The following is a 25,725-nucleotide window of genomic DNA, read 5'->3' on the forward strand; positions in this document are numbered from 1 at the left end:
TAGCCTGGTCTCTTTGTAAGAACCCTGGCAGTGGGCTCATTCCAAATGCTTTTTAAAATTAGATTTAAAGTTCACTCCATGAGATGGAACAGACATAAGACACAGCTAAAGTGTCCAAGAACCTGATGTTAGGTAGATAGGCCATGGACCTAGGAGAAAACCTAATGCTGTTATTCTGATAAAGGACCATAGCAATGAAATGACTTCTCTTGGCATACTGCTAGACCCATAAGATCAATGCCTTTCTTAATCCTCATCGGAGAAGATTCTTCTTGCGGTAGATGGGAACTAACAGAGAGATTCACAACTGGACAGCATGAAGAAAGTGAGAGACTTTGGAGGACTTATTCCAACGTCAGATGTTTCTCTCAAACCCCTTTCCTCAAGGCTTAGGGATCTGTGTGGAATATGAGTCAGAAAAACTCTAAGAGTTAGAAGTGATGGATGACTTAACCAATCAGGGCATGGGCACATATAAACTCACAGCGACTGCGGGAGCATGTACAAGGCTTACACGGATTCGATACAGATGGTGTCCCAGCACTGAGAGGGGAAAGTGAGCATGGGCTCCCACCCCACTGCAGTCCCCAAGCCCAGACATAGTTGACCAATCAAAAATGAATTTCAAATTGATTTGCATGGGTTGTGTGTGTGTGTAATTTGTTTCATTTTTGTTTTGTTTAGGCATTTTTTTCTTGTTGGTTTTTGTTTTGATTTTAAATTTGTTGAATTTTTTCTTGAAAGACAAGATGGGGAGGATCTTGAAGGTGTTGAGAGAAGGGAAATCATGATAAAATATATTGTATTCAAAACTTTTTAATAAAAAGATAAATAAATAAAATTAAGAAATAATTTTTAAAAGAATATACCAAAACGATTATTCAATATGATTAAGTTAGTTTTATTCCACAGATGGCAGAAATGGTTCAACATCCAGATGTCAATAATTATGATTTATCACCTAAATGGACTGAAGAAATGAAATTTCATGACTATCTCAAAAGAATTAAGGAAAAGCTTGTGACAAAAGTCAAAATTCCTTCACAATCAATAACTTGAAGAATATGGGTTAGATGGGACATACCTCAAGATAATAAAAAGGCCTATATTTCTAAGTCTATCTCTAGGTATTTGTAATTAAATAATCATGCCCAGGTAATTGTATAAAGACAGCCCGTTAACCTCCAGGCAGATATACTAAGAGCTTCACCCTATTACCTCTGTTAGAAAAACAGTCCAGGGAGCTAGATTCTCCAGCTCAGTCCTGGGTGACCAAGGTCAGAGCGGAGCATGTTTCAGTCAGTGTTGGACCTGCTCTCCATCCTGTTTCTGCATTATTCCTTTAGGGGATGCAGCCTTTTGCTGAGAATGTAGACCATGCTATTCCCTTAAGTTTGAACTTCCATGAGAAGTTCTCATGGAAGTTCAAACAATCTAAACGGAGCTCAGTCGACTCTCTACAGCCTTATCACATTCAAATTCAAAATCAACGAATTGTTCTATAGAGACCCTGTGTGCATTTGAGACAAGCCCCTTCAGAAACTATAGAATTGAGACATTTCAGCTTCACACAGAAGGTCCCATAAAATCCTCAGATTTACCAGATACATCTTCAAGTATGAAGATGATGATACATGATGCTAATGATAATCGCCATGACAACTAATAATGCCCTGCTCATGAGTTTGGTGCTGTATTACAGCAAAAGACCTGGGCTTTTCCTGTCTCTCACTCTACATCCTCACCCTGACTGTGCTAAATCTCCACCCTGAAATCACATGTAGCCCTGAGTAGGCACTGCTAAACAGAGGCAGGCTGGGCTTGCTCTAATCGTTTCAGATTGCTCTCAGTGTTTGATGTTTTTCTTAATCTAAATCAACACGGGGATCTGCCTCTTTATAATATTTTTGTAATGTATGATTATTGGTATTATTTCCACAGAAAACATAACAGTGAATACTTCGGAATGTCTGCTTAGAATTAGAGTATTGCAATCTTCTTGATCCTATTTTCACATGTATGTGGCATGTGCAAATATGTTTGTGTGTGAGCAGTGCAACTGTGTGAACACGTGAGCACGTTCATGTGGAGACAGAAAAGCAACCTCTAGTGGCAGCCTCAGAAACTCTGCCCACTTCCTTGAAGACAAGGTCTCTTGACCTGGAGTTCATCAATTAGGATAGAATGGCCTTTGAGTGACTTCAGGAGTCTGTCTGTCTCTTCCTGCCCAGCACCAGGATTGCAGGCACCAGAGCACCTAGTTTTTCCCATGGATTCTAGAGACCTCGGGTTCTCATAGTTGTCAGGCAGGCACCTATGGATGGAGAGAGTTTTATAGCCATGCATCCTATATTACCCAAATAATGTAAGGAGTTCAGTTGCTGCTGATAATACCTTCTGTGTTGAGACCTTTAAAAATCGCCTCCGGCAGCAACCACTAGCAACCACTGCCTACTCCATGAGCCACCCACGACGTCACCTGAGTGAGAAGTTGCACAGGCAGTGATCCCTTCTGTTGCAGATCCCTCTGTGGTACAGGTTTTAATAAGTACGTGCTTGTCCAGTGTGAGAGAGGGCAATGCTTTCTGTGGAGGCACACATGGTGTAGGCCACATTCTGTAATCAAAGGCCAAAAGACAGCTGCTGATGCCACACAGGTGAGAACTGTCACAGAGGCAACACTGACAGGAACTTCGATTAAACAGTTCCCCCAGGGTTTCCAATCTCTCCCTGACTCCTCTATAGGAAGATTCCACTAGGAAGGACTCCCAGTGAGCAAACAGGATCAAAGAATCCTGTTCTCTGTATGACAATCATCATAAAAAGGGGGGGCAGTCTGTAACTGAGAGAGGCAGAAGCAAAACACACTTGCAGGATCCCTGGGGTGAGCCTTTACTGAGAACACTATAAGATAGCGTGAAGCACTAAAATTGCTAAAAGTGAAGAACATTAGTTATGAATACTGATTGTTTTGGCCTGCAATATTAAATATCCCCAGGATGTTGTATTAGTGAATTCTGAAATACACAATGCTTCATATGCTAAAATGGTAAGACACGGGAAACTTTCTAAGATTTTGGTGCTTTTAGCTTGGAACTTTTCTTCCTCATTGGAAGCAGACACACTGAGTTCTTCCCTTAAAGGTGATATTACATACCTATTTAAAAGCCAAGTTAATGCAAAGAATAAAAATAACAAAAAGGATCAGAAAAATCAGCGTCACATTATTTTCCATGTTTTCCTTTTTCCTCGGGTGGCTAGCCACTGACAATGCTCCTTCCACTGCGACATATGTGGGTGGGTGCCTTCCAAACTCACAATTCAGTGTTGTAAGCTGTTGCAGACCCCTTTTATAATGCATGACTGTACCATACAATACTCTCCCAAAATTGACTTATGAACACATTTTCTGTGCATGCACACATGCTTGAGACCACATCTTGCGTCATCTTCCATATAACCAATGTCAGGATGGCTATCCTCAAATGGTAGTCTGAATTGTTGTCTGAGGTTTTCTGTCCTGCCCAGTTCCCACAATCATTAAGTCCCAAAGAAATCACACAGAGGTCTACATTAGTTATAAACTGATTGGCCCATTAGCTCAGGCTTCTTATAAACTCTTATAACTTATATTAGCCCATTATTCTAGTATATGATAGCCACATGGCTCAGTACCTTTTTCAGTGAGACAGTCACATCTTGCTTCTTCTGTGGCTGGGCAAGGACTGCAGAAGGAATTTCCTCCTTCCCAGAATTCTCCTGTTCTCATTGACCCTCCTCTACTTCCTGTCTTGTTGTCTCGCCTATACTTCCTGCCTGGCTACTGGCCAATCAGCGTTTATTTAAAATATATTTTAAAATATATTGACAGAATATAGACAATTGTCCCACACCTCTGAACAGAGTCCAGTCAACAGTGGAATGATCTCTCAAAAATGGAATATCCATTATTCTCTCTCACCAAACTCTCCCACAGGGGCTGCCTGAATCAAGTTTTTATGTATGTATTTCTGGTGATACCACAGTTCCCAAAATGGTCACCTTTGGTGTAGATGTTACTGTAATGTTAATGCAGATCTCAGCTGCATTTCTGGCTTCTCTGCCAAAAGTTTGTCGACATTGTTCATCGTGGTTATTACATCCCTTTTCATAGCAATAGCCACCATCAGTGCAACAGCTCCCACTGAGCAATGTATTCTGAAAAGACCCAACCCTATTTTAATATGGGATTGAGGGCATGGTTGTGTTTTTTACAGGAGAAGAATGAGACTCAATGGCTTCCAGGATGTCTTGTCTGGTGTGTGCAGCAGAAGGATGCCAGGCTTGACGATACTGTATCCGCTGGTGCTCCCACAGGAGAATTGGAATGAGATATCTGAGCCTGCCGCTAATCTCGTGCTGCTGTCTGAAAAGGGAAGGAAAACTGTGGTGATGGTTGGTGATTCACAGCTTCTTGGTGGATCTACTGCATAAACTTCCAAACCTTCATGAGTCCCATATACTTTGAAACCAGCCCAAGAATGTTGACTGAATATTTGTCATTTTATCCATAATTTATCTTGGGACACAGAACTCATTTTTGCCAGTATGGCGCTCAATCTGCTGTTGAAATAGAAGATCTGAGAACTGAAACCTCAGAAATTTCCCCTCCAGGGAGAAGAGTCTTTTTAAGACAATGGAGCACAATTATGGAGGGAATATGTGGCTGAAGCCCCTCTTCAGAGAATAAGATGGAATGGCAGAAAAGTTTTGCTGCTACTCAGAGACTGGAATGTTTTGAACTTATCTTCAAAAGTTAGAAGCAACAATGCTATTGGACTATAGGAGAGGAGAAAGACTCATAGCTCACCCATCACTGAAACCTCTTCTTGTCTTTTTATTAGAACAGACTTAAGAGAATTGTGATTTGACAAATTGTGTGTTTATTGTTAATTTTCATACTAGACTTATGGTATTTACCTGGTAATGTTTGTAACTGCCTTAGTGCACTTTGAAGATGTTATTGATTAGAAATGATTAGATGTTGTCTGAGAAAATTTGATATGTTGCCAGTGAGTCCCTATTATTTCATAGGTTTAATAAGACAAGTTTTTATTTTGATGCAGCTAAAAACTGGTAAAGACATCCTGAACCAATTTTAAAAGGTCATCCCATCTTGTTCATCCTCCACTCCTTTGTTAGGAGATATTGTGATCATAGACTCATGTGTATCACAAAGCCTTATCTGCTTGCATATGATTATCTAGCTGTCTGTGAACTCTCTTGATGGAAAGTTGGCTCAGAGGTGCACAGTGCCTAGTTGTACAGCCTCTTTTACCTCTTCATTAACAGAATGTTAGTCAATGACAGGTAAGAACATTTTCCCTCCAGACAATCTAAGATAGGCAATACATGCTGGAATGTACGTACCGATGATAGGTAAATCTGGAAGGTGGAAGAAGATGACATAAGCCAGGCACAGCCTGTTCTGTAGCAGAAACACAAACTTTATTAATTAAATTAAAAAGGGAGGAATATGTGGGGCCCCACAGAAATGGGTCTGTTCCACCTTGACCGAAGATCAGAGCATTCAAGCCTATTCCTGCTCCTCAAGGACATGACAGGAGGTTTGACCCAGGGAGTGGCTGCCTATAGGATGTTTGGTCTAAGGTGTTGTCACTGCATGTCTTGTCTAAACAACATGATGCTTAGCTCAGGATATAGTTGTTTGATGTTTCAGGTATTGGAGCAGGTAATTACTCTGTTCTTTGTATCATGTTAAAGAAGTCTTTTGCCTTCTTCCCCACTTTTTGGGCTGGGATATATATGCATATGGAAAATAAATGTGACTGTGTTCAGTATTCACTGGGTTGCCCTCCCTGTTCTATTCTACATCTATGTCCCTTTTCTTTCATATCTTTATTCCTCCTTCCTAATATTTCTAATCCTCATGCTCTTACCCTGGAACATGCAAACCCCACTGAGGAGGCTTCCCAACAGATGTAACCTGACAATTAATAAATAGGACCTCATGAAATTGAAAAATTTTCTATATAGTAAAGGATGCCATCAATGGGACAAAATGACAGTGTACAGAATGGAAAAAGATCTTCATCAATCTGTCATCCAACAGAGGGCTGATTTCCAAAATATATAAAGAAATCAAGAAACTAGATATCAACAAACCAAGTAATCCAATTAAAAATTAGAGTAAAGATCTAAAGAGAGAATCCTCAACAGAAGAATCTTAAATGGCTGAGAAACACTTTACAGAGATGTTCAATATCCTTAGCCATTAGGGAAATGCAAATCAAAATGACTCTGTGATTCCATCTTCCACCTGTCAGAATGGCTAAGATCAAAACCAAAAGTGAAACCTCATGCTGTAGAGGATATGGAATAAGGGGAACTTTCTTCCATTGCTGGTGGGACTCCCAAATTGTACAACCACTTTTGAAGTTAGTGAGACATTTCATCAGAAAACTGAGAATCAACCCACCACAAGATCAAGTTATATCACTCGTGGGCATATACCCAAAGGATGCTGAATCATACCACACTTGATTAACTTGCTTAACTACATTCATAGCAGCTTTATTTGTAATAGCCAGAACATGGAAACAACCTAAATGTCTACCGAGGAATGGATTTTTAAAAAATTGGTACCATTACTACAAGACTGTTATATCTCTCTTGCTGAATCATACCACAAGGACACTTGCTCAGTTACATTCATAACAGCTTTATTTGTAATAGCCAGAACATGGAAACAACCTAGATGTCCTTCTACCAAGGAATGGATTTTTAAAAAAAATATGGTACAGTTACACAATGGAGTATTACTCAATTGTTAAAAGTAGGACACCAGGAAATTTGAAGGTAAATGGATAAAACTAGATAGAATAATCCTGAGTGAAGTAACCCAGACCAATACATTCAAACATGGTATGTACTCACTCATAAGTGGATGTTAGCTATAAAGGATAATTATTTTGTAATCCACAAACAAGAAAGACTAGGTAACAAGGAGAGTTCATGGAGGAACACCCAGATCTCTCAGGGAAGGGGAAGAAGAAGAGATTTCCTGAGTTGACTGGGCGGGTACTGGGAACATGAGTAATCACATTGTGGGGTGGTGAGGGGGAAGACACTGGCAGGGACTGTGCTGAGAGGAACTGTTTGAGGGTATTTCAGGGTCAGGCAGAAGCCTGGCACAGGGTAGTCTCCCAGGAATCTATAGGACCCCAGCTGAGGGTTCTCATGATAGCAGGTAAGTAGGCTGAAGTGGCTATCTCTTTTGAGCAGAATGTCATCAGAGAGGTGTCATCAAGCAACTGATGGAGGCAGATGCAGAGAATCACAGCCAAACATTAGGCAGAGATAGGAAATCCTGTGCAAGAGGAGGAGCACAAAGGATTGTAGAAGCCAGAGGGATCAAGGGCACCATGGGAATGCTCACAGAATCAACTAACCTGGGCTCATAGGGGCTCCCAGAGACTGAACTGACAACCAGAGAGTCAGCATGAGACTGACCTACATGCTCTGCATATATGTGACAGTGTGTAGCTTGGTCCTCTTGTGGGATTCCCAACAATGGGAACAGGGGCTCCAACTCTTTTACTGGCTTTTGGGACACTACTCCTCGTACTGGGTCACTTTGCCCAGCCTTAATACATGGGGAGGTGTTTAATCTTACTGCAACTTGTTATGCCATGTTTTTATTGCTAATCAGAAGATCTGCCTTTTCCTGGAGAGAGATGGAAGAGGAGGAGATTGGGGAAGGTGAGTGGGATGGGGGAGAAGGACTGGGAGGGAAGGATGATGGAGGCTATAGCTTGGATGTAAAATAAATAGGTGAATAAACAAACAAAGACAAAATAACATGCCTCAAATTAATGTGGGATTCCCCTCTGTATTCTATGATTACCATTGATTAATAAAGAACTTCTTTGAGCCTATGGCAGGGCAGAACAGAACTAGGTGGGGAAAAATAGGCTGTATGCTGGGAGAAAAAGGGCGGAGTCAGAGAGATGCCATGGAGCCTCCACTGGAGACAGTCTAGCTAAAACTTTGCTGGTACATCATGACCTCATGGTGATGTGCAGATTAATGGAGATGGGTTAAATTAAGATGTAAGAATTAGCAAATAAGAAGCTAGAGTGAATGGGCCAAGCAGTGATTTAAATAATATGGTTTCTATGTGATTATTTAGGGAGTCTGGGTGGCTGGGAAGCAAACAAGCAGCCTTCCTACTACATCAAACCTCTTAGGAAATGAAACTTGTTTATTGCTCAGAATTTAGCTTTGCCTACTTTACATCTTTTAGAAGAAGCTGCATCTCTAATTGTATCGCTTTGTGTTTTACAAATATGGATTACTGTTCACATATCACTTTTCATTCCACTTTTGATATACTATTCAATGATTCTAAGGGAATCATAAAACAACATTTTATGAACATTTTCTTCAAAAAATAAACCAACAAATAAACAAACTTCAAGTTCACTAGCACTTCAAAAAAGTGCCTTATGTGCTGAGCAAGTATGACTCATCCCTTGTGTGCAAGGATATTTCAAGAAATCAAATTTAATCACTATGGCAGAACACCTTAACAGAATGAAGGATAGCAATCACAAAACTACCTCAATAGATACAAATAGGCATTTTGCAAGACTCAATTCTATTTTGTGACCAAAGATCTCACCATACTCTGTAAAGAAGAAAATTTGTTCAGACCATTAGAAAAGCCAAATGTGAAGACCTCACAGAGTAACACTATCCTCTGTAATGACTTTTCCCTGAGATGAGAACCACAAACAATGGTGTCCCCTCTCTTCTCTCCCACTCAACATGGTACCAGAAATCTTAGCCAGAAAACCTGGACAATATATAGAAATGAAACCACCAAATTGGAAAGGGATAACTGAGGTTCTTGGTTCACTGACAGCATGACCACAGGTGGAAAATTCCATCAGGAAAGCAATTAGATTTAAAAAAAAATGAATTCCTCATTGGATCAAAGGGATCAGGCAAGCATCTGACAAAACGGAATCCTAGAAAAACATTGTGACTTTCCATAAAAAAGGTAGGGATAATAGCAAAGGACTCAACAGCTTTTGCTACTTTCCTCCTCTAGTGAAATGTGTAATTATCAAAACCGAATTCCTTGTAGGGTGATAGTAGGGGATTTGAACTGCAGGAAAAAAAATGTACAAGCAAACTTGAAGAAAGACTCTCAGATAGGGCACACTCAAAATATAAGAAATAAGACAAGGAAGTTAATAATATCACGAGAATTGTGCAATTCAGTGTAAAGCACAGGACTGAAATCAAGGATTCTCCATTTAAGAAAATTAGTAGTGGGAGGCCAGGATGGCTGATCAGTTACGTGTATACCATTCGCCAGAGGACTGGAGTCTGGTACACAGCATCCATGTTGTGTGACTCACAAGAGCCTGTAACTCCAGCTCCAGGCAATCTCATATACTCAACTGGTCTTTACAGGGACCTGCACGTACTTGGAACATCACACACATACATACGCACACATAAACACACATATAAAGATGCATTCCCTCACACACACAAATAAAAGTAAAATAACTTTTCTAAAGATGTTGACAAACAGGTCTTTGAACATGATTCTTAGTCTGTTTTCTATTCTTGCAGTCTTTGAGAAAGCAATTTAAGGGCTATTATAATTTTTAATATAATTCAATAGATAAAAATAGAATGTATATATATGTAATTAATCTATATATCATCTTATTTTACATTTTCCTTTCTCTATGATTCTTGTGGAAATGTTGTCAACAGCCTGTCTTCCAGTTAAGTAACTCCTTTTTTGTTTTATTTTTTAAAATAATCTTTTTTATTTTATGCACCAATCCCAGTTCCTTCGCCCACTTCCTCCCCATCCACTCTTCAGAAAGACCCCCCATGGAGTATCAACAAAATCTGTCACATCACTTGAGGCAGTACCCACCCCTACCTGCCACACACACACACACACACACACACACACACACACACCCGTATCTAGGCTCAGGAAGTTATTCCTCTGCTGTGGGAGCTCCTTCCACTCCTTCAGCCAATAGTCTTTAAGATACCAGCCCATTTGGGTGTTGTCTCTTATACTATAAATGCAGCTGCAAATTCTGTGCTTGCTCTCTTGCTCCCAGCTTTCACTTTTGGCTACTAGACTCTGTTCCTGTTTGCCATTCGTGCAGGAGATTGTGATCGACAGTGATCTGTAAGTCTTTATTATATGTAATTCTGAACTAGTGTGGGATTATTTTGTATCTTCCACCATCATCCCTCCATAGGGAATGGGCTCCAAAAAGGGATAAATCCTGATCCCACTGACAGTGGCTCCATCAGCTGCCAAGCCACAGAACTGTCACCCACATTCAGGGGGCCTAATTCAGTCCTATGCAGGTTTCCCAACTGTCAGTCCAGAGTTAATGAGCTCCCACTAGCTTGTGTCAGCTATTTCTGTGAGTTTCCCCATCATGGTCTTCACCCCTTTGCTCATTTGTTGCTCCCCCTCTCTATGACTAGACCCCAAGAACTTGGCCCTGTGCTTACTTGTGAAGCTCTGCATCTGCTTCCATTAATTACTGGTTAAAGTTTCTGTGACGACAATTAAGGTAGTCATCAATCTGATTACAGGGGAAGTCCAGTTCAAGCACCGTCTCCACTATTGCTTAGATTCTTAGCTGGGATCATCCTTGTGGATACCTGAGATTTTCCCTAGTGCCAGGTTTCTCACTAAGCCCATAATGGCTCCTGCTATCAAGATATATCTTTCCTTGCTCTCCCTCTCTGACATTTCCCCCAATTCGACCTTCCTGATCCCTTATGCTCTCCTCCCCCACTCCCCTTCTCCCTCATTCCCTTCTCCCCTTCACACTACCCCTTCCACTCTACACCCTTCCCACATGCTCCCAATTTACTCAGGAGATCTTGTCTATTTTCCCTTCTCAAGGGGATCCATGTACATCTCTCTTAGGGTCCTCCTTGTTTCCTGGATTCTCTGGGCTTGTGGACTGTAGGCTGGTAATCTTTTGCTTTATGTCTAATATCGACTTATGAGTGAATACCTACAGTGTTTGCCTTTCTGGGTCTGGGTTACCACGCTCACGATAGTTTTCCTAGTTCCATCCACTTGTCTGAAAATTATATTTAACAAAATCATAGAAGAAAATTTTCCCACCCTAAAGATTAACAAACTTATGAAAGTACAAGAAACTTACATAAAACCAAATAGACTGGACCAAAAAAGAGTCCCCTCAACACATAATAATCAAAATACTAACCATACAGAATAAAGAAAGACTATTAAGAGTTGCAAAGGAAAACGGCCAAATAACATATAAAGACAGAACTATCAGAATTACACCCGACGTCTCAATAGAAACTCTGAAAGTCAGGATGTTCAGTTAAGTAGCTCTTTATCCTTACCTGCCCAATCTAATGAAGTCTTATTATCATTTACAGTTATTACCTTTAAAAATCAACTAGATAGTTTATAATTCGGTGACAATATTATATATTATCTGTTGTATTTTGTACATTTTTTATATGAAGGGGTAAGAGGGAAAATGGGGAGGTTTAAGTGATGAGAAAGATGGGAGGACTGGACAGAGTAGGGTACAAGGGAGGGATAACCAGCGCTAAATATGTTTGAAAAGACCACATGGAAATCTACTATTTTATATTATATGTAATAGCAAATTTTTATATATGAGTAAAAAATGGAATTACCATATATAGTAGATTGTGCTTATTCAAGAAGCTATAGGTTGCCAAGTAAAAATTTCATTGTCAGGTATGGCATATCACCCTCAGGTTGCTCATAGAAGTTCCACAGACCACCAAAACAATACAGGCTATTGTCATTGCTCTTGGTTGCTGTGGCAATTTGAATGAAAATGCCCCCCATAGGCTTCTATATTTTCATTCTTAGTCCCCAGTTGATGAACTGTTTGGATAATTACGAGGTATGGCCTTGTTGGAGGATGTGCCAGGCTTTTTCTTTTGGGCCAACAACTAGCTCCCATATCATGACCAGGAGACCGTTTATTGGTTTTGAATGTTTGGCCTAGCCTCGCTCTTTTCTGGCTAGCTCTTTTTACTTAGAAGGATCTTTCTATCTACCATGTGCCTCAGGGCTTTTACCTTTGCTCACTTTCTTGCTCGCTTTGTGCCCAGCTTCTTACCCTGGGTGTGTCCCTCTTTCTTTCCTTCTGCTTCTCCCATTCTTCTTTCTCCTTTCTCTCTAGCCTAGATTTCTCCTCCTATTTATTTTTTCCTGGCCAGCCCCACCTATTCTTTCTTCTGCCTAGCAATCGGTTTGTCAGCTGTTTATTAGACCAATCAGATGCCTTAGGCAGGCAAGGTGAAACAGATGCAACACATCTTTACATAATTAAACAAATACAGCATAAACAAATGTAACACACCTTTACGCAGTTAAAGTAAGATTCTGCAGCATAAACAAATGAAACACATCTTTACCTAGTTAAAATAATATTCCACAAAAGAAGGAATGTTCCTGCTAATTTTATAAATCACTTTATGCCTTGTTAACATCGAGCTGGCCAGTTTTATGTCAACTTGAAACAAGCTAAAGTCAACTGAAAAGAGGGAGTCTCAATTGAGAAAATCCAACACCCCCATAAGATCCGTCTGTAGGGAGTTTTCTTATTAGTGATTGATGGGGGAGGGACAGGCCATGACATGTGGGCCATCCCTGGGTGAGTAAACAAATCAGGCTGAGTAAATCATGAGGAACAAGCCAGTAAGCAGCACCCTGCTATGACTGTTACACTCTTTCTCACCAATAACGGTATCTGAAATCTCAGTGTGTCTAGCAAGAATGAGGACAACTTACGCAGCATCTTGTTTGCGTGGTTTTCTTGTTTTAATTTTTATCATTATACCATCTCCTTAGAGTTGTCTCCTGTAACTGTGTCCTGTACCACTCTTAACTGCTGTCTTACATTAAATTGCTAAGAACAACTTTTATTCTCAGTTAAGACTTACCCGGGCCGAGAACATGGCTCAGTTGGTAAAGCACCTTCCACCTGCTGCACCAGCATGAGTATCTGAGTTTGGATACCTAGAACCCATGTAAGAAGTTGCCATATAGCGTGTTTCTGTCATCCCAGCTCTGGTGAGGCAGAGACTGGCATCTCTCACAAGCTCATTGATCAATCAAGCTTAGCTGAATCAATGAGCTTCAGGTGCAGTGAGAGGCTCTCACAAAACACACAAGCATTTAAGATAGTCATCAATTTGATTACAGGGCAAGGCCATTTCAGGCACCCTCTCCACTATTGCTTACGGCCTTAGCTGGGGTCATCCTTGAGGATTCCTGGGAATTTCTCTAGTGCCAGATTTCTTGCTATGCCCATAATGGCTCCTTCATTCAAAATATCTCTTTGCTTGCTGTCTGTCTCTGTCCTTTCCCCATATTGACTATCCCTTTCCCTCAAGTTCTCCTCCCCCCTCCCCTTCTCCTCTTCTCCCTTTCCACCCTCCCTTCTCCCCCAACTCCCAAGCTAGCAATTTTCTCAGGAGATCTTGTCTATTTCCCATTCCCAGAGGGATCTATGTTTGTTTCTCTTAGAGTTCTCCTTGTTACTTAGTTTCTTTGGGGTCTTGGACTATAGGCTTGTAATCCTTTGCTTTACAGCAAGTATCCACTTAGAAGTGAGTACATACCATTTTCATTTGTCTGGGTCTGGGTTACCTCATTCAGAATTGTTTTTTCTAGTTCCATTCATTTGCATGTAAATTTTAAGATGACATTGTTTTTTGTTTTTTGTTTTTTTTGTTTTTTTACTGCTGAGTAGTAGATGTAGTTGTGTAAATATACCACATTTTCTTTTTCCATTCTTAGGTTGAGGAGCATCTAGGTTGTTTTCAGATTCTGTCTATTACAAGTGGGGGATACAGAGCCTGAACAGGCCATCTTCTGTACCCATCAAGGAGAAAATGGTACACAAACCCCACAACAAAACATTCAACCTATGATTTGTCCTGCCTGTATGATGTGCTAGGGTAAGATGTACTAGGGTAAATATGGCACACAACTTGTGGGAGCGTCCAATCAATGACTGATTCAACTTGAGACATAAACCATGAGAGGGAGCTCACCCACGACAGTGCCTGGAAAGTCAGGAACCAGAGATCAGACACCCTAGAGAACATAGAACCAAACACAACTTGTAAAAGTAAAAAAATAAATAAAATAAAAAGTCAATGAAATTATTCCTAATGATATTTGGCTATACTCACATATTGGAGCCTAACCTGACTGTCATTAGAGAGGCTTCACAGGGCAAATGATAGGATCAGATACAGAGACCCACAGCTAAACATTTGTCTGGGCTCTGTTAATGCCAAAGAAGTGGGGAAGGAAGAATTGTAGGAGTCAGAGGTGGTCAAGGCTACAAGAACATGGCCCACAGAATCAACTAACCAGGGCCCATTGGGGCTCAAAGGTCCTCTGCGTAGATGTTTTTGTTGTATACCTGGGTGGTCTTGTGGGACTCCTAACAATGGGAATGGGGGTTGTCTCTGACTATTTTCCTCCTACTAGGTTGCTTTGTTCAGCCTTGATATGAGGATATGTGCCTAGTCTTAATGTAACTTTTAATGCTATGTTTCATTGATATGCCTTGTAGGCCTGCTCTTTTTTAAAGGGAAATGGAGGAGGAATGGATCTAGGGGAGGAGGTGGGGAAGGGGCAGGAAGGAGAGGAGGAAGAGGAAATTGTGGTGGGAATGTAATAAAGGATAGAAGAATAAATAATTATAATTAATAATTAATTAATTAATATTTTAATTAAGCTAGAATTACACAATTTACCTTTCCTCTTTCTTTCTTCCAACCTTTCTCATGTCCTGCTTTGCTCTTTTTTTATAGCATATATATATATATACATATATATGTATATATACAGTATATCTACAATGTCCTTCAATATATAAATATGTATGCTATATATACCTATATATACAAATATATTGATAAATATATAAACACAGCATTTTGAGTCTTTTAGTGTTGCTTAATGAATATGATTTCAGGGCTGACCAATTGGAATTGAATAACGAATTAGGGGATAATCGCTTGGGACAACTAATTCTCCCTCTCTCGGGAGTCTTTAGTTGCCTGTGGTTCTTTGTCTAAGGGTGGGACCCTGTGAGATTCACCCTGACATGACAGCATGTCTATTGTTGTTGTCATTGTTCATGTCCTGTTTGGGGAGCCATATTGCTGAAGTCTCATAGGTGTAGCTTCTTTGATATTTCTAGAAGACATAAACTCACAGCAAACTTTCTAGTCCTCAGGCTCTTAAAATCCTTCCATCCCCTTCCATGATGTTCCCTGAGCCTTACTCGTAGGAGTTTGCTGAATATGTGTCCATCAGGGCTTAGCGCCCCATGATCCGATGATCTCTGAATTATGACCAGCTGTGATTATCTGTAATGGTCTCCATTTGTTGCAAAGAGAAACTTTTTAATGAAGGGTAAGAGATATGCTTATAATGTGGCTACAAGAATAAGTATTTAGAAGGCAGTCAGGATTTATGCTGGTTTAGTAAAGTGGGTAGTAAAAGAGCTTCCTCTATCATCCATGATGTCACTAGCCCTAGGGAATTCGGTAGATATCCATAGATATGAGGCATGATTTCCCTCATTCTGAGTTGTTGTTAGGTCCAATTAGACAACTAGTGGCTACTTCCAAGATATGAGTATATCCTTAAGGATTTTTTTTTTTTTTGCCATGCTGGCCATTGTTGTGGTTTATAGGCATCAGGACTGTGAAGGGCTAAGGACTGTTTCCCTTCCATGGAAGTTAGTGGACACCTTCAGAACTATTAAATCTAGTCCTCAGGGAGGAGATGTTTGAATTAGAGCCAACATGAACCCTCTGAGTTCTGTGTCTCATATGTCTAACACTTTTTACATACTAGCAACAAACAAGAAGAAAAAAAGATCATGCTTGTATTCAGCAAAGCTTCCAGAAATCTGAGAATAATCCCAACCAAGGAGAGGAGAGGCCTCTATAGGGAAACCTTTAGGATCTGAAGAAAAAGATTGAGGAACACACTAGAAAATGGAGAAACCTCTCCTGGATTGGTAGAACTGATATTGTGAAAATGACTATTCTACCAGAAGCAATTTACAGACACAGTACAATCCCAAGCAAATTCCCAAAAAATTCTACACAGAAATAAAAAAAAATGCAAAAATTCAGATGGACCTACCAAAGACTAAGGATAGTCAAATCAAACCTGAATGAATAAAAAGAACAGTACTGGATGGATTACCATCCCAGATCTAAAGATATATTGCAAAAGATATAGTAATAAAAGATGTGTGGCATTGGCACAAAAGTTGGTGAATAAGCCAATAGAACACAACTGAAGAGCCAAACATGAACACATACAATTACTGTCATCTAACATTTACAAACATGACCAAAACAAATAGTGCTAGAAAATTGAAAAATTGGAAGTCCATATGCAGAAAAATGGATGTTTCATATCTCACCTAACACAAAAACTAACTCCAAATGGTCTGTTGACCAAGATTTTCTATCCTGTCCGGTCCTGCAGCCATTAAGTCCCAAAGAAACACACAGAGGTCTACGTTAATTATAAACTGGTTGGCCCAATAGCATAGGCTTCTTATTAACTCTTATAACTTATATTAGCCCATTATTCTTGTCTATATTAGCTGCATGGCCTGGTACCTTATTTGGCAAGGCAGTCATATTTTGCTTCCTCTGAGGATGGGCCACAACTGCAGACTGTGCTTCCCTCTTCCCAGCATTCTTGTTGCCCCGCCTCTACTTCCTGCCTGGTTGCCCTGCCTATACTTCCTGCTTGGCTACTGGCCAGTCAGCATTTTATTAAAAATAATACAAGTGACAGGATAAAAGACCATTGTCCCCAGCATGGGTCAAAGACCTCAATTGAAACCTGAAACACTGAAATCAACTGAAGAAAACATAGGCACTACTCTACAAATATAGGGGCAGAATGGACTTTCTAAATACAACTTCATTTGCCTAAATTTAACTAAAGCCAACAATTAGCAAGAAGGACTTCATAAAATGGAAAAATGTCTGTCCATTGAAAGAGTCATTAGAGTCAAGAAAAAGCTCAAGGGATTTGAGAATCTTTGCCAACTGAACATCGGACAGAGGATTAGTATATAAAGTACTCAAAAAGCAAAGGGTCAAGAGAACAAAGAGCCTAATTAAAAAGTTGGCTGTGTTTCTGGACAGAGAGTTCTCAAAAGAAGAAAGAAATGGCTGAGAAATATCTCAAAATTTTTTCCTCAGCCTTGTCAATGAGGTAAATTCAAACAAAAACAACTTTGAGATTTTATTTTACCCCAGTCAGAATGTCACAGATCAGACAAACAAATGCTGGAGAGGATGTGGGGAAAGGGGGACCCTTATCACTTGGTGGGAATACAAACTGATGTGTGCCTTGTGTGTGTGTGTGTGTGTGTGTGTGTGTGTGTGTGTGTGTTTGTATAGTTTAAGCCAAGTTATTCCACTTATGGTGACAGTGTTCCCAGGATGAGTTACAGACTATCTAATAAAAACCACAGCACTAGGCATGAGAAACTCCCTACTGAGCTGCTGGTCAAGCATGATCATGGGACTCCCAAAACAATATAGGTTACTGCCGTTGCTCTTCCCTGCTTTGCTGAGGTTTGAAGACAAGTCCTGATTGCTGAATCCTTCTTTCTTTACATTTCTTTCTGTGGTGGTGCGGCTGGAACTCAGGGCCTTGAGAATACTAAAAAGCTGCTCTACTAGTAAGCTATATCCCAGACATTTAAGTTTACTTTTTCAAGGATTTTGTCACAGCAGTGTAAAGCACTAGTACAAGCTCTACCATCCAAAGATTCCCTGTGTATTTCTCGAGCTTCTGGCCAAATACAAGTCCAAAATCAAGTAGGTTTTCTAATAGTGAAACTATACATACTTTTCACAAAAGCGCCTTTTAGTATGTGGTATATTTAGGATATAACAAGATTTATGAATATATCTATTGTCTCAGTAGTATCCCTGAAATCCACCTAATTCTGCAAATATAACTTGGAGAAAACTACCTAACAGGTAATTGAGTATTACTAATGTAGTGCAGTGTAAGTACTTAGAGGAAAGGGTTTTGTATCTCTGGTCAGGAGTCCTCTCCTCTGCCTGAGCCAAATCCTATTCTCAACTCACATATAGTGAGTACATCAAAGAAATGAGTGAAAGACAAAAGTATTTCAAAACGGTTTTCTATATATAAATTAAGTTTATTTGGTCATCCATTTGATCACAGTTATTCCCCACCTTTGCAATATGGTTTTTTAAAGTTTGATTAAGAGTTAGGGACTTTATTTGATGAGGAAACATGATTCAATAATACTTACACCATCCAACATAAGCTTCTGTAAGTACATTGACATGCCTATTTTAAAAGCAAAAGTGACAGTAATTGTGTGGCCTGATTTAATGAAGGGTAAGAGATATGCTTATAATGTGGCTACAAGAATAAGTATTTAGAAGGCAGTCAGGATTTATGCTGGTTTAGTAAAGTGGGTAGTAAAAGAGCTTCCTCTATCATCCATGATGTCACTTGGAATTCTACCTATGTCTAAATCATGTCCCCAAGATCTAATGGGCAGTAATAAAATTCTATGATGAATTTTACCAAGGTATGTTATGAATCACACAGAGTTCAATGCCCTAATGAAGAACATCTCTGAGTTAATCATAAGTTAGTAAATAAAATGTCTTTTTCTCACTACTGTGACTAGCGGTCAAAAGGAAGAGCTCGGAAGTACTCAAACATAGAGTGCTGTAGTTCATCCCACTATTCTAAGGCCCAGATATTTAAGAAGACATGGTTATCTTACCTCCAGAATTTCACAGAGAATTCGAGCATTTGGTACTCACAGCTGTGGAGTTAAGTAGTTTGATACTGTTCTGGATCCCTGACAACACTGCTAATGTGGGGGATAGATAATGAACATATAACCGTGTTCAGATCCTAAAACCTGCTGGTGGTCCCAAGATGGGAGCTGAGACTGGGCTAACACTGGCAGCAACTCCAATCAAACAGTTCTCCCAGGCTTCCAGCCCACCTCTGCCTTCCCTATGGAAACATTCTGCTAGGAAGGGCTAATAATAATGACATGAAACTTGGTTCCCTTTCTCCATGTGACAAAGCAGAATGAAAAGGGGTAGGTGTTTTATAATCGAGAGATACCAATGAAAAAAATACAGCCACAGAGAATTCTATGAGTTGGATCTTTACTCAGCAAAAACAAAGGGACTAATTCCAATAAAACTAAACCACTATTTCTCCAGAGGGCTGGAGTTTGATTTCCCAGCACCCACACTGGTCAGCTCACAACTGCCTGCAACTCCGGTTCCATGGGATTCAGCATCCTTTTCTGGTTTCCAAGGGTACAAATATACATATGCACACCCATATACACACAAATTTATTTTAGAATTTTAAAAATCAACCAGCCTAGGAAATATAGATTGGTGGGAGAATGCTTGCCAAACATGCATGAGGCCATGTGGTCAAACACAAATACAAACAAAAACAAATGAAAAGAAATAGAACAAAAAATGAGTAGTCTTGGATGGGCATTGTGGGGTATACCTGTAAGCCAGGTTTTGACACACTCAGGCAGGAGGAGCACAAGCTCAAAAATAGCCTAGTCTATAGAGACAGAACCTGTCTTAAAAGCAAAACAACACAACACAGAACAAACTTACTCCAGTCTCTCCAGATGTAACCATTAGCCCTGGCGAGGTCTGCCTGTAAAAGCCTCTCTTCCAAGCCCATCTCCATCCCCTAGGGGCTTGGCCTTTTTATGTAGACCCAGGGTTCCCCCAGTACTCCCCTGTCCATTTTATTTCTAACTCATCTATCTGGGACCCCACGTGGACCACACTTGGATAGGACTCTGAGTGGGTGAAAATAACCAAATGATGAACCGCCTTCCCCAAAAAAGACAAGACCAGCACTCGACACTAAAAAACAATTCAAATATCAGAACTCCAGATAACTACATTCACTGTGAAATCACAAACCTGAGAAACCATGACCATATGAATCCAGCAACCTTGTTTTGTGAGGCCACGAGGAAAGCAATCTAGCTGAAACACAAGAAAAAGATTTCAAAGTAGAAATTGTGAACATGTTTGAAGACATAAAAGAGGATATAAATAAAGGCTTTAATTAAGATTGTGAAAGCACAGACATTGAGTACTGAAAACAATTCAAGGTGAGAGGAGAATCTAACAGGCAATTAGAATCCATAAAGAAAAACCCAAACTGAAATGAAAAGAAAAATAGAAAACAGGTTGTCAAACAAAAACTTTAGATAAAGGAAAATGGAAGAAAGAGTTGCAGATGTTGAACATATGATAGGAAAAATGGCTAGTCTGTTAAAGAAAATGTTAAATCTAAAAAACAACCCAGACATGAAATATCCAGGAAATCTGCGACAGTATAAAACAACAACATCTATGAATGAACAGTATAGAGAAAGGAGAAGAAACCTAAGTCAAAAGCACAGAAAATATTTTTAACAAAATCATAGAAGAAAAGAAAATTCCCCCAATTTAAAAAAGAAGGTGCTATAAAGTTACAAGAAGCATACAGAATACCAAATAGGTGGGCTTGGGGGAAAAACATACATGACACATGGTAGTCAGAGCACTAATATAAGGAATGAAGAAAGGATATTAAAAGGTGAAAAGGAAAGAACAGGTTCCATATAAAAACAGACTCATTAGAATAACACCTAACTACTCAATGGAGACTCTGAAAGCCTGAAAGACCTGGACAGATGTTCTACCATCTCTAAAAGACCACAGATGCCAGCCCAGACCACTATACCCAAAAAAATCTCAATCACAACTGATGGAGAAAAAAAATTTCATAGTTAAAAAATATTAAGTAATTTCTGTCCATTCATGCAGCTCTACAGAAGGCACTAGAAGGAAATATTTACTCTGAAGAGAGGTCTAACTGCACCCAATGGGACACAAGAAACAAACAATTCCAGAACTGCTAACTAAATAAAAGGGGGAGGGTGAAAAAGCCACACCATCACAACAAAATCGTGGAAGTTAATAAGCATTTTTCATGAGTTCTGCCCAACATTAATGGTCTCAGTCCAGAATCCATCTTCTGCTGCATCCAAGAAACATACCTTACCAACAAGGACAGACATATGCTTTAAGGGAAAAGGACAGAAAAGGATAATCCAAGCAAATGAACCCAGGAAGTATGCAGGTGTAGCCATTTTAATATCTGTTAAAATAGACTTCAAACAAAAACTAACCAGAAAGAATTGGGAAGGACAGTACATACTCATCAAAAAAAAAAAATCCACCAAGAGGAACATTGCAATCCTAAACATTTATACACCAAATACAAGGGCACCCAAGCTATAAAAGAAACACTACTACAGTTAAAATCACAGCCTGACCCTCACACAGTGACAGTGGGTGACTTCCATATTCTGCTCTTGCTGATAAACAAGTCATCTAGACAAAAAACAAACAGAGAAATGCTAGGTTAATTATTGTCCTAAATCAACCTAACAGAATCTATAGAACATTCCACCCAAACAGTAAAGAATTATTCTTTTTCCTCAGCAGCCCATGGATCTTTCTCCAAAACTGACTGCAGATTAGGGCACAGACAAACTCTCAACAGTTTTTTAAAAACTGAAATAACACTGTACATTTTATCTGATCATCATAGATTAAAGCCGGATATGAACAACAATAGAAACAGCAGAAAGTTTTCAGTTCATAAAAACTGAACAACTAACAACTGTTGGAAAATTAGGTTAAGACAGAAATCAATAAGAAAATAAAAAACGTTTTAGAATTAAATGAAAATAAAAACACAACTTACACAAACAAACGAGACACAATGACAGCAGTTCGAAGACGCAAGTTTTGTAGCCTTAAGTGGCAAGACTTCAAAACCTGGAGAAATTTGATCATAGTAACTTAGTGACACACTTGACATCTCTAGGAAAACACAATGAAATAAAACCCAAAAAGAGCACATATGAAAAAATAAACACGGGGCTAAAATCAATGAAATTGAAACAAACAAACAGCAGCAGCAACAACAATTTGATATTTGATATTTGATATATTGAATACAAAGATTCAATATAACGACGACTTGATTCTTTGAGAAACTCAACAGGAATCAGAAATCTTTAGCCAAATTAACCAAAAGATAATGGGAGAAGATCCAAATTAATAAAATTAGAGAGGAAAAAGGAGCCATTAAAACAAGCACTAAAGAAATCCAGAGAATCATAAAGATTTAATTTAAAAATTAAATTAAGAGATTTGGAAATAGATTAATTTCTTCATATAAATGATCTATAAAAGTTAAACAGTTAGTAGACTCATAACCCCTCACTAAAACAGAAGCAGCACCTAAAAATCTCCCACCACCACGCCCCAGCAAAAAATGTCCCACAGCTGGGTTCAGCACAATTCTGCAAGACCATTAAAGAACCACTAATGTAAACACTTATTGAATTATTTCACCAAATAAGTGTGCAGTATCTTCAGCAGTAGGGCCCTACTATTAGGTCATGGAGAGTAATAAGTCGATTTGGCAGTAGTAGTCTGTGATATTTTGAGGGCTCTATGGAACATCTTTGGCCAATGACTCAACAAGATATAACCCAAAAAAGTTTTTTTTTCCTTTTAAAAAACTAAATAGTAAACTAAAAATTGAAATAAGTTACCTAAATGTTCAGGCTATGAAGAGTAGCCGTATGATAGTTCATATTTTTATTGAATGATGAAAGTGCATTATTCTGACCTATCATAGATTGCTGGGATCTTTTATCAGTAGTTTATAATACACACAATAGCATTTCTCCCACCGGGACACTAAAAATTCCTATGTGGGAAATTTCGTTTAATGTTAAAGAGTAATTTCACAAATGTTCTATTCTGTATTAGTTGACGTTGAAGCTGTTGAAGGAGAAGTGCTGGTCTCTTCTTCCTCTTGTGCTGGTTTTGTCTCTTCTTTCTCAGGTGATGGTGTAGAGTCCTTGAAAAGCCAAAGAAATAAAAGTAAAAGAAAAAACGCAAAAGAAATAGGAAATATCCAACTTACGAAGCTATAATTCTGTGACTGCCTCTCCATCTCCTTGTCCTTGTCTTTCTCTTTATCCTTCTCCTTATTTCTGCTTCCAGAAGATGGACCACTGTCAATACTCCCTCCAGTTCCCTTTAGCAAGCAATATGGTGGACTCCAGCCATCATCACAATGGCAATGATGTTTGTTATTGCAGACTCCATTCTTGTTGCAGGTCTTTGGTGAACACTCACTTGCCCAGATTGACTTATTGACACACTTTCTGTTCATGCACACATGCTCTGGACCACACTGTGTGCCATCTTTTATGTCACCTAGGTCAGGGATGTTCATCCCCAAATGGTAGTCAGTACTCCAGCAGGAGACACCCTTGAAATGAGTCCAATGTACAGTATAATGGCTCCTCCAAATAGGAAGAATTTTCACTTCTTTACACTGAACTCTTCCACAGAGGATATCTGAGTTATTACATTTCACATATGCATTATTTGTTATTCCACAGTTACCAAAACGATCACCGTAAGTATTGACTTCCTGGTAGCAACTGTCAGATGCTTTCCTGGCATCCTTGCCAAAAAGTCTCCGGCACTGTTCATCATGGCTGTTACATCTTTTTTTATAGCAGTAGCCACCATCACGGCAAGAGCTTCCATCCTGTAAGAACACATCTTCTGGGCACTCATGTGAAGTTCCATTGCACCATTCTGGGAGGTCACATTCGTTCTCCTTTATTCTACACAGAGTGCCAGATGGCAGAAGTTGGCATATGTTGCTGCAGCATAGCCCGGTATCACAGCTAGCTCCAGGCTTGAGAGTACAGCCAGGCAGACAGCAGAGACTATATTCACATAATTCAGGGGGTCCACAGTCACACTCCTCACCTTCATCAACCACCCCGTTCCCACAGAACTTCAATGGATAGGTATCCGAAAGGTTGAGTTTATTGTACACACAGCTTGCTTTGGCTGTGTTTTCCCATAATGCAGCATAACTACAGTTACTGAATTTTCTGGAACATCTTGTTGTAGCAGACATCACACATGGTCCTCCTCCACATGTACAAAATATCCCATCATGGGGCATGCCCAAATTATGACCTATCTCATGTGCCACCATACACCCAAAGGTAAAGAAATTTTCTCCCAAGGAACTCTCAACTCCACAACCAAATGTCTTATTACATATAGTTCCAACATAGGCTATGCCAAAATAGTTACTAAAATTATAATTCACAAAGAGATGTGCAATATCATGTTGTAGGTAAGAATCAAGGTGTTCTCTCTTCCACTCACAAAATGCTGGCAAGAGAGTATATATATCTTTCACTGGTATGGGGTTTTCCTTACTCCAGATTACAAGTCCAAGTAAAGCCACTTTAATATCCACTGGAAATAAGAAGTAATTTAGTCCATTCATAATCATGAATACATCTCGCAGCACAAGAGAAGTATTACGACCTCGATAAAGGAATTGTTCATGGTCTATAACCAATGCCAGCTCAATATACAATTTGTGAGTCCACCATGCCCCATAGACAACTTGTGTTTTGGAGGAGTCGTCACCCTCTTGAGGTGTCTCTTGCCCTGCTGTTTCTTCATCTGTTAATCCACATCTCATGGAACATAATTGAGATTTTTCACTGTCTATCTTATAAACTAGATGTTCAAATGTGGAAGAAGGGCTCTTGGGTCTAATTTCATAAGCTGTGTTGTCATTTATCTGTAATGTTCCTTGTAAGCCCCCAAAACAGGTGGTAAGAGCAACCAAGGATTCTCGCTTTCCTTCCACAAAACCAAAGTAATAGCAGTCTTTCTGGACAAAAGGCCGATCCTCAATGAGGTCTCCTTGATCACCATAGGTGAACACAGAGAGATGGCTGGATACCAGAAATCTTTGGGGCCTCATGGAGACAATGTGTCTCTGGCCTCCGAAGTGTAGGCTATAGGACTTCCAGCCTGCAAGAATCATGTTTCTACCAGAGACGGCTACCCTCAAGGGTATCACTACTTCTGGAAGGCTTTTGAATTCAGCACACCAGGTCAGGGGCCATATAGAAGGAAAGAGCAACACCCTCAACCCTACCTGCAGGAGAGCGATTCTTACTTGTACTGGGACCTCGCTCATAGCCACCTTGTCGTACTGGAGAGAGCAGAGGAGGACGGGATGTGGTTCTGCTGCCCAAATCTTTCTTTTGTCTTGATCTCATGCAGCACTGACCTTTAATATTCTGTCTTCTGGAAGACTGGATCCATAAGGGCAGGAAGACCTTATGAAACAGGAAAAACAAGGCAGAGATAAAGAGTGGCTTTCATTATGAGTTGGCTAAAGTAGAAGACTTTATATAAATATGGCTTAGCATTTGGATCAAAGCATGACTTCGTATTGTGCATTTGATTTGATCTTTAATTTTGATGAGGTACAAGATTACCTCAGAAGGTTGTTCAGAAGGATCACAGTTAGATCACAGTTAGTCTCAGACTTTGATGACAGACATAGGGTTCACTGTATTGTCCCCTAAATATATACGCATTTGAGACCATATTTACATTAATATT

General features: G+C 39.6%; 1 protein-coding gene across 1 annotated transcript in view; it reads right to left on the reverse strand.

Annotated features, from left to right (window-relative positions):
- The window catches only part of LOC119811622 (disintegrin and metalloproteinase domain-containing protein 24-like), a 33,314-nt gene that overhangs the window by 4,526 nt on the left and 3,063 nt on the right, over positions 1–25,725 (reverse strand). Inside the window, exon 2 of the mRNA XM_038325517.2 lies at positions 23,189–25,371. Coding sequence (XP_038181445.2) covers positions 23,189–25,371 — 2,183 coding nt within the window. The remainder of the gene's footprint in view (positions 1–23,188; positions 25,372–25,725) is intronic.

The sequence above is a fragment of the Arvicola amphibius genome, chromosome 4 (genome assembly GCF_903992535.2).
Source record: "Arvicola amphibius chromosome 4, mArvAmp1.2, whole genome shotgun sequence".
NCBI classification, from domain to species: Eukaryota; Metazoa; Chordata; class Mammalia; order Rodentia; family Cricetidae; genus Arvicola; species Arvicola amphibius.